This window comes from Habropoda laboriosa, unplaced genomic scaffold (assembly GCF_001263275.1).
Source record: "Habropoda laboriosa isolate 0110345459 unplaced genomic scaffold, ASM126327v1 scaffold309, whole genome shotgun sequence".
Lineage (NCBI taxonomy): Eukaryota > Metazoa > Arthropoda > Insecta > Hymenoptera > Apidae > Habropoda > Habropoda laboriosa.
This window is the reverse complement of record NW_017100481.1, coordinates 338784-349246: the sequence shown is the minus strand read 5'-3', so window position 1 is coordinate 349246 and position 10463 is coordinate 338784. Positions and strand designations below refer to the sequence as shown.

The 10463-nt window shown below is 44.1% G+C and overlaps 1 protein-coding gene across 1 annotated transcript in view; it reads left to right on the top strand.

Moving 5' to 3' along the window:
* LOC108576026 (integrator complex subunit 7) overlaps nucleotides 1-802 on the top strand; it is a 4055-nt gene extending 3253 nt beyond the window's left edge. Inside the window, exons 13-14 of the mRNA XM_017938969.1 lie at nucleotides 13-454; nucleotides 524-802. Of these exons, the coding sequence (XP_017794458.1) occupies nucleotides 13-454; nucleotides 524-802 (721 nt within the window). The remainder of the gene's footprint in view (nucleotides 1-12; nucleotides 455-523) is intronic.
* Nucleotides 803-10463: the final 9661 nt, after the last annotated feature.

The following is a 10463-nucleotide window of genomic DNA, read 5'->3' as shown; positions in this document are numbered from 1 at the left end:
AGTTTGCGGCGGGTCAGGAATCCAAACGTATCATCAAAGCGAAGTCAATTTTAATTTCGGTGATACCGTAGAAATACGTCAGCTGGCTCGTTGTTGCACAGAATTACGTCGTTTGGCGCCAACCTATATAGGTGAAAATAAAGCAGTGGCGCTTAGCCATTCAAGAATAAACTGCTTAGTCTCGCAGGTGATGTTATTAGCTGGAACAAAAATGAGATTACCAATACCTCGATATTACTTCCAAGCTTTACAAGCAACTAGTGTCAAGCTATCCGTTTCACCGCAACCCCGTGTCCTTGGTGAACCAGTATCTGTTCCTCAGGGAAGTCAATTAGCATTGAAAGTCGAAGGAGTATTACGACATGGTCGACGAGCTTCTCTTTATCGTTCTGTCGCTGCTGTTTGCATTTCTATCTCTACCACACCTCCGTCGAAGATTAATTCCGATCAAAAGGTACATTTACCAACATATATTTCATTCAACAAAGTATACCAAATAAATGACAATCATTTTTGCTCGCAGGATTCTAACGCCAACGAATTACAGCAAACCGTCACGCCGCACCGTGATTTCTTTGCCTGTGAATTTTTACTTTCACTAGGAAGTCCAAGTACGAGTGCAACGTCGTGTGCAAGTACTAGCAGTAACGTGAACAACAACATGAACACCGGTGGTGGACAGTATCAAGTCACAGCAAACGCGAGTATACTCGACAAGGATGGGAACGTATGGAAATGTGGACCGCGTTCCACGCTTCAAGTCAGAGTACACGAAGAGCCAGCCAAAAGAAAGTTACCATAATAACGTGTTCATATAATTTCATATCATACATACATATGTACACGAGATGTGGAATAAACCCTTTGTAAATTTTAATCAATATTATCGTCATTGTCTTATTAAATTGAAATTAAATTTTTTATAAGTTTCGAAAAATAAAAAGTTATTTTTTTACCATACGCGCGGTTGAGCGTAACGGGAAACAATTTTGCGAACATAATAAAGCGTACTTTCGAAAAATCTAGGATTTGATGGGGAAAGTGGGGGAGGAGGGTGGCAAAGGATCGAGTAGAGGAGTAGTGATAGTCGACGTAGGGTGGACGCGCTGTGAGAAAGCCCATAAAAGGGAGATTGCGAGGGTGTTCGGTGCACAGTCGCGCACCGTCTGTCCGTTAGTACGGTACGCGCCACTTCTCGACATTCGTGCTACACTTGGTCCGAGCATCATCTCGAGAAGAGCAACAGTTATGCCCTCAAATCATCGTGTCATTGGCTGACAAGGTCCGATATCAAATTTCGTCACGTGTCTGTACGCGGTAAGTAACGCAACAGTTTTTCTTTTTCTTTTTTTTTTCTGATTTAAAAAATTTGCCATCGCGATGGAGGGAAATTTCACGCTTACATTTAACAAACGATACAACATTTGTTTCGTTGTAAATTTTAACAAAAATTTAAAAAAGATAGTAACGTTTATTATGAAAAACATTAATCGGCATATTTTTCAACAGTGTTTAGCGATCAGTGTGACGTTGAATATTTTGAAAATTTCATTTCCATAATGCGCAACGATCATTTGAAGAAACGAATCGTTGCACGAAGGGTGCGAACAACAGTTTGAAACTCGAACGCGGTGCCGAGAATTTATATCGAATTCGAAATTAATACGCGCCGTTAAACTTGCGCCGTGTAAATTAAAACAGAACGATGGACGAACTGAAATTCGATTCTTTCCAGGAATTTACATCCGCTGATTAATTTCTCGGCAGGTATTTCAAACTCTCCAAGAATTGCCTATAAAACGGAGCGTTTGTAAAGCGCGGCGGGCACGGTTTAACGATACTATTCAATTTAAACAAACGCAAAGACCTTGGCTACTTTTCCACGGTGGTAGTGAATATTCCGCGATAACGTTGGTTTAATTGTTATTCCCAGAAAGATGTGCTCTCACGTACCGTCTACGGCAATTAACCAACATAAGCAGTGCTTTTAAAACGGCTACGCGTTACATGCAATCCTTTTCTCCGCGATATTAAAAGTACATCGTAGACCATTTGCAAAAAAAAGAAAAAAAAGAACGCAACACTCTCGCACCTCTACGGACGAAAAAACAAATTTCACAAAGGTCACAAATAACTATTATTCGTCTATCTTCTGGAATTAAAAAAAAAAAAAAACCGAAAAAATTTCACGATTGTTAAATTACATCTCGAATCACATATTCGGGGCTCGAACGAAATTCCCCGATTGTCAAATATTTCGAATCGCATTTTCGAGGGCAGACTAAAATTAAACGAGAGAGAGAGAGAGAGAAAAAAATTTTTCTCATTTAATCTGACGAGAGTTTCATCGAATATTCAAATTTTTTACAGTAGGAGATCCTCTATGAAAACGTTGATCACTTCGTTCGAGTGGCCGATCCTGTAATTATCTCGAGCATCGTACGACCCGTAGCACGAACGAAAATTTCCTCTCGACCCCGGTCGTAGTAGTCTTCGCAATTTATTCGAACATCTCCTCAGCACGAGGTGTGCGCTACTCTCTTCTTTTTCCAATTATCTTCGCACACGTCTCGTGGAAACGGTGTTACACGCTTCGCTACGGGGATGAAGATTCGCCGAGCATAATGTACAATGACTGTACCGGCAAGCACTATGGTACTAAGCATTGCGGTTTAAGCTGCACACGCCCGATGTATGTGCCGTGATTCGAACTACGCTAGCTGGGGCCGAGTAGTTGTGCTAAATGGTTCGCAAACTAATGTTCAAAATTCGGGCAATGTCGCGATGATAGTGGAAGTGCCAGGTCGAGAAGTGGAAGGGGGACGGAACGTAGAAGAGGCAAGTAGAAGGGGTTGAAGAGCAGAGAAAGAGAGAGATAAAGGGCGAAAGAGAGAAAGAGAGAGAGAGAGAGATAAAGGGCGAAAGAGAGAAAGAGTGAGAGAGATAAAGGGCGAAAGAGAGAAAGAGAGAGAGAGTGGCAGTAAGCGATGTCTACGAAGTCTTCCTTAGTTAAAAGTTTTCGAGATTGAATTAAATAAAACTGCTACGACGTTTTCGTTATCCTGTTTTTTCCTCCCTATTTTCTTTCTTTCTCTTCTTCTTTTTGCACATCTCCTCCCTTTTCCTCCGGGGGGTGCGGTAACGTTGCAACGAAACGCTACTTTCGAAATAATTAGCACAGGAGACCGGAGAACCAGCGGCGTTCGATAATTGACATTGACAGTGAAGCGGAGGTGTAGGGGATAAACGTGTCGAGTATATGTGTTGTCGTTGTTTGTCTTTTCTTTTTTTTTTTTTTTTTCAATTTTTGTATTTCCACACGTTTAATTAGAAAGCATCGCGGATATAAAGCACGGAGGAATTTAATGTTTCTATAGGACCCGGGGATAAATCCAGGCTATTCGAATACCGTTATGTACCCCCTGTTGAACGCCTATTCGATTTTATATAGTTGTAACGGGAAATGGAAACAAGGTTCAGTTTATTTTTCTATGCATAGCAAATCTCATTTCCTACGTACCTACGTACGTATGTATACGCGAAACAGATATCTTATTCCCTTCCGTGCAATCAAAATAGAAGAATTCCTCAGGCGCGTTGGACCGAGTGCCGATGCCGCGGAATGCAATTTTCTGATTGTACATTGTCGTTACGCGTCGATAATTCATAAATACGCGTGTACGCTAAACGCGTTTTAGCCGATTTTGTCTGAATTTCGTTGTTTCCTCCCATTGTTGCGACGATTAAATCGGGGATGTTCAATGAAATCATCGTTTCGTTACGCGTTACCTACAGGGTTCTCTCCCTCGAAAGAAGAAAGAAAGAAGTCGAATTGAAGAAAATGTAACAAGGTGGTTCCAGATTATCAGATAGCTACTCTGTGTTCCGATGCGAGTTTCTCACTTTTACAACAGTTCCCCTTAATATATTCTGATTTACGTCCGTGCCTGGTTTTCTTTTTTTCTTAACTCCGTGTGCCGGCGAGAGCTTGTAATTGCTTTTGAATTTAAGCCGGCGTTACTTACGATGCGCGCTGTAATTGAGCTTATTTTATTAACACCGATGTCCGCGCGTATCTCTTCACTCTGTTACGAAGGAAAGAATACGTACGTACGGGATGCATATATTAGAGTGCTAGACGTAGTTGTCCGGGGGGATTGAATATAAGAACGCATGACTACTGTGATATTGCATTTGCACAGGACATAGGGGATGGAGGATGGGGAGGGGAAGGAGCAGATATTAAAATAGCGACGGAAAATTTTCTGACCATTACGAAAAAATTCTGACGAAAATCCAACAACCCCGGCAACGAACACGGCAAACAAGGAGGAACGTCGAAAAGCGAATGACGTAAAAAGCTTTTGTAAAGTTATTGTAAAAGAGATAAACCGATTTTTCTTTTTTTTCCTCTTTTTCCCTCTTTTTTTTTTTTTCTTTCCCCACGTTTGCTCGATGTTTCGAAATTGGCCATTCTACGTGCACGTTTATCCTCCAATTAAAAGGTGCTTTAATTTCATCGAGTTTTATGATGTTTGTTCCCGATATACGATCACGTTCATCCACGCAAACATAAAGCCTCTCAAAGGTTTCCGAACCGTGTACACGATAAAAAGGAATTTGTAATACGAATTCCAGAAAACGTGGGTGAAACAAAAAAACCAAAACATCCGAAAAAAAAAAGAGGGAGAAAAACATCCGAGATAAAAAGAGGGAGAAAAACATCCGAAAACCTTTCGATGATACTCGCTTAATCAACAACGTTTTTCCTACACCCTCCCTCCATTCCTTCCTTCCTTCCGTTCTCTTCTAACCAGCCGACCATGTTATATACACATATTCTCTCCTCCTCACCCCTTTCTACCACCCCTCCCGTGAAAATCGAACCGCCTTATTGCAGTGCGCTACTAATTTCACCGACCACGCCGGTTGTTTCTGCCACCCTTTCATCGCGCGCACGTTGCATCGTGACGAGGGACGTTATATAGAGGGGAAGTGACGAAAGTGAACGACAGGAATAATGGACAGGTTTGGCTTGGAGTGCCTTTTCGTTCGGGTAGAGGCATTTGTTCCACCGGACATTAACTCGTGCCCGTAATAAACATGCCGTGCCAGCAGATTGACTGATGATACCGTTGCCCGTTAGATGTTATTGGTTGCCTCTATTACCATCTCTCACCATCCACTGCTATTTAATATATCGACGACCACCGGTCGGATAATTATCGTATTCGCACCTCTTCGATATACTTTTTTTTTAATTTCTTCCTCCTACTCCATCCTCGTTGTTTTTTCTTTGCCTACTTGTCGCCGTAAGGATATATCTTTTAGCGAGAGAGAACGTATTTATATAGTAGGTGTCTATGTATAACCACTTGCCGCCTGGTACAGTCGTAAACGTGCTCTCGCAACGATGAAGAGAGGAAGAAGGAAAAAAAAACGAAAGAGAGAGAGAAAAGGTAGAATTCGACGGAAGTGGAGGTTCGTGGAGGTACGCTCTCCGGGTTCAGTGGGCTGAAGTGACGATAGTTGGCCGGAAGTTTGAAACGCGAGAGAGCAACTAGTCGAATTGAATTTCGCCGCGAAAATAGCGAAAATAGCGAAATTTCGCATTACAGTGCCGTATCGCGCGCGTCTGATTGAATAAGAACTACAAGCGGGGTGTAATTAGGTTGGCTTGCTAACCAACGGGAAATAAAATTCTTCGTGAATCGGGCTTCCTACGTGGCGCATGAAGACCGAACGAACACGCTCGCTTTTACGGAAGAAATGAAGATAAAAAGAGAGAGAGAGAGAGAGTGAGAGTGAGCATTGGTAGGAGAGAAAAGAGGAAAAAGTACAGGAAAATAGTAGAAAAAAGAGGAGGAAATCACAATGAATCGATGTTTGCTGCGTTACCGTCAAGCTGAATCATTGAAAGCTTATTTATACCTACCCCGTCTAGCTCGCGATACGGAATTTACATTGTATTTCTGACTGTTCGAAATTTTTATTTAACCCGTAGAACGGTTGAATGCTTTGGCTGAGGAAGGATCGAGTGAGAAAAGGACAGAAAGAGAGAGAGAGAGAGAGAGAGAGAAAAAGGAGTGGTTGGTCGCTTGGCCAGAAAAGGGAGCAGTCTCTCTCACTCCTCTCGTCGGTATTCAAGGGAAACAGACAGAGAGAGAGAGAGAGAAAGCAGAGAAAAGCACTCGAATCTCGGAGAAAGCGCAGCGGCGGGAATTCCCTGGGGCGCGATCGTCATTATCATAATTTTTTCTCAATGTCGCCTAACGAAGGTGACACTGAATGCGTAGAAGGCGTGCGTCGCGCATCCAGGCAAACAACAGACCAGGCGAAACAGGTGGGGAGCTGCTAGGTGAGTTGAACGAAGGGGGTAAAAGGGGCACCTGGTGTATATCTCTGTGCACGGCCCAGCCGCGGGGTGCAACTTAATGAGCTTCCTGTGTTGGTTCCGCTTGTAGCGCATAACTCGCGTCTCTCACTCTTTCGTTTTCGTCTTTCGCATTTTCTCCTTGCCCTACGCCTCCTACCCCCATCCACCCACCCATCCCGGATTCCCTGGGGTCGTGTCGTGTCTGATCCTTTCAAAATCCGACTGCTAAGCTGTCGTTTAGGATGCAGACGTTTACGATTGAAGGCAATTCGTGCGTAACTCCTCTTGAAACACAATCTCACACCCCCGGGTGGTAGTGGAATTCTACAGGATTTTCCGCGTTTCAACCAGAAATTTTCTCTACCAGAGATCCTATCCATCGTGTACCATCGCTACCACCATTACCTCTCTCTCTCCCTCTCTATCTCACCACATCTCTTCTCTGGCAATTATTGGCGGATTCTGCCAGTATGACTCGGCCGGTTCGGCACACTGCATTACGCTCCCGTGGAGAAGCTTCACCAATAATTTGCCGCGCACTTGACATATTATTGTATTAGAATCCATAATGGCCTATTTCCCTGTTGCCACCGTTGATGTTCACTAGAATCAATTTGCCGTATTGTACGTATGAAAATTCGATCTATCGATCGTATATATGTATGTACGACGTGCCTCGTGTTACACGTGTCGGGGTGGTACGTATGGAAAATGTTTGAGAAACCGTCGTTTCTGTCGTTACTTCCGCAGGTTTCCCTTTGACCGCGATCTGTTACGAATCCATCAAGTCTTATTACCACGGGGGATCGACGTAGCGTATCAGTAGAAGCATACTTGATGCTTGAATGCCGGATAAATCCCTAGGCGCCACTTATGGCAAGCGGTGAAACAAGGATTTCGCGGTGCTGCAAAGTGCCGACGCTACCCACTATGCGTCTGGTTTGTCGCCCCTAAGCCTCTTTACGTATGTACTCCTTTCTTTCCTTCTTTTCCCTTTTTTCCCCCCCTCTAATTTCCTGGATGGCGTACCTCCACGTTTCTCTCCCTCGGTCTTCAGACGTGGGAGAGTTGACCTGATTCTACCCGATCTCTGATACTAATCACTGTAATCTCTCGCGAATTAACATAGTAACGCCGTGGGATAAGGCTCGAACGGGCAAAGACGCGCTTTTGTTTTTAGGGTTTTGAATTAATCGAGGCTGAAAATCTTTCACGTTCTTAGGATAAGGGTACCCGTCCGAGTTTTACACGTTTCAATAATCCACCAGGATCAAATCGATTCGATTAATTCAAGCCCGATAGATGCTAATATAAACTGGTAAATGGTATGTTACGTTCACAAGCCGGATATTATTCTCACATTAGTGCAATATATGTAACAAATATCTGTGACGGTGGAATGGTCAGCTATAACCGCAAGAATTCTGCTGGCGACATAATTTTCGTCAAGCTATTTCTACACCTCTAACTCGCGCGCATCCTGCATACTATAACACTAATGTAATGCAGTCTCTACTAAATTATTGGTTAACAAATACACAAACGTTTGTATCGTACGTAGATAACCGCGCGCGCGTTCAATACGTCGCACTAATTGATTGAATCAGTAATAACGTCGGGTAATTAATATAATCATATCTAACAAACAATTCCGTTTTCCATTATAATTTCAATTATTTACAAAATCCAATTGTACCGTTGCTCTATGTTCCCATGTACATTATTTCTTCTTCCTCCGTTCGCGAAATATCCGTCGGATTTTCTCTCCCCCCGCCGATATAATTTTCTTATCGACCGATAGAATTCGTGGCACGAGCAAACATTTTCTTCTAGTAAAGCGATCCCTTAACAATGACCGCAAGCTTCTCTCCCCGGCGTAGATAACTCGGGTCGTCCCTCGGAGCGCCGAAGGATCTTCGAACTCTCGGAGAATTTGCAGTGCTATGCATGCACACGGGGTAACCTAACCAGTGTCATAATTGAATCTATGAGAAACACACTGCGAGTGAGATTAGAAGCTCTACGATGGTTTCGGTACATCTTGACCGCTCTCGCGTGCTTACACGAGCATCGTCCAACACTCTCCCCTACGCAGCAGTTTGGAGAAATTGGTTCCTCGATAAACACGGGAGGATCAGTTCCACGGTGTGTCCACAAATACTTTATCGTTGGAAATATCGAGAAGAACGCGGGAAGAACGAGATACCGCGTGTCTTTCGTATTGATACCTCCTTGAATACAGCAGGTGATTAATAGAACGTTGTTCTCGTCGGTGGGAAATTGAACATCACCGGTAAAACACCAGACAAGGGGCTGTGTTGTGACTTTTCGAAGTAAAAACCGATCGACAAAAACCGGAAGCTACATGGTTTACCGTGGTTCACTTTCGGAACAAACTCGAATAAAACAGGATTGTACGTGCTATCGAAAGCTCATTTATTCATTTTGCGACTAATCACCCTGCGATTATAAACGATGCAACACGTGAGATTGAAACGTGGGCTCGACTTTCATTCTGGAAAGAAACGCAATCAAGAGAAGAGAGGGAGAGAGAGGGAGAGACGGTAGATTGGTGCATTTAATAGATTGCCACGATTCTCTCACCGGTGAAACCGCAAATAAAGTCTCGTTTACCAATACAATTTCAACCTGCATACGATTATTCGTATAAAATGACTTCAATCTCTCTCTCTCTCACGGCAAAATTGAAATATCAATTTTTAAAATCTATTCATCCGACATTTTCCCCTGCCTGTTCTCTGTGATACCGATGCATCCGAGCTATGGGGCCAATGTCACGCTGTACTGGAAATTCCACGGCGAAATTCCACGGCAGTAGACACGAGCTACATGGTAAAAGGAGAGAGAGAGAGAGAGAGAAGGGAGTGGAGAATGAGGACGAGGTTGGAGGAGGAGGAGATTGTTGGAAGGAGTGACGAGCGTCGCGACGCGTGGCAAGCAGCAGCATCAGCCTGGTGGATTTTAAATCGGGCCAGTAATTCTATCAATCTTGTTTGACTTACTTTTATATCGACCTTGATCGGTGTGGACTCGCCGTGGCGCGTCGTGCATCGTCGAGACTCTTCCGGCCGGTGCGCGGGATCGCGTGCCTCATTTCCCTCGATTCAATTTACGGTGTGACGGAAGCGTATAAGTGAATTTCGTCTCCGTCCATGCCCTGTAATATTTTCAGCGCCACGTTCGCCTTCGCTTTCGCCCCGATATCCATGACAGGAGCATGGTAAACGTGAGCCAGATCGTTCACGAAAGTCGAGAGGGTACTGAGGTTCAAGCCCACTGCTCTCGCTTCTCCGGGCGGGTTCCAGAAAGCCTTGGGAGAAGGTGAAGTCAAGGTGGTGCCTAACTTTACAGACAGTTTAAACCACAATCCTCAAGTTTCATCGTTTCGAGGCTGGATAAGGAAAGATAGAGAGTAAGAGAGAAAGAGAAAGGGTTAAAGCCTAGTAGTGGTAGAAGCAGCACGCGGGGGCCTGAGCTTTCATGTGCAAAGCTAACTGGTGCTGCGGCTATTACTTGAGTGGCAGACTGTGCTCATCGATAGTCAATTTGCCATTTCGTGGTAGGTTACGTGTGCACCTCTCTACTGCGTTTCAACGGAACGATACGCGGCGCACGGATACCGGAAGTTCCGAGACGTTCGATCGATAAGCCTCGATACACATATACGCGAAGAGGACTATGTATATATATATATATGTACGTAGGATTCCAGAAGATTCGATTTCGCATGAGGAAAAATCATTTTTCATCTTCGTTCGATCCTCTCTCTCGGCGGGGGGAACAAAATTATTAAGGAAGGAGATGCTCCGTGGCATAGGAGGATGATGGTTGTGGAGGCAACGACCAACGTTGGAGGAGGGCAATTGAATGGTTTTCTAGAAATGCGGGATGCTCGAATATCACACAATCCACGGATATCTCATCAGGAATGAAATATTACCGTCCCGTCTATTAGTTTAGCATGCAGCGTTCGCGCCCTGCCACGCGCGCGCGCCCGCGTGCGAAAGCTCGCGTATGGTAACGAGAGGATGAGGATAAAATTGCTTTTGAGTAGCCGTTCGCGGAT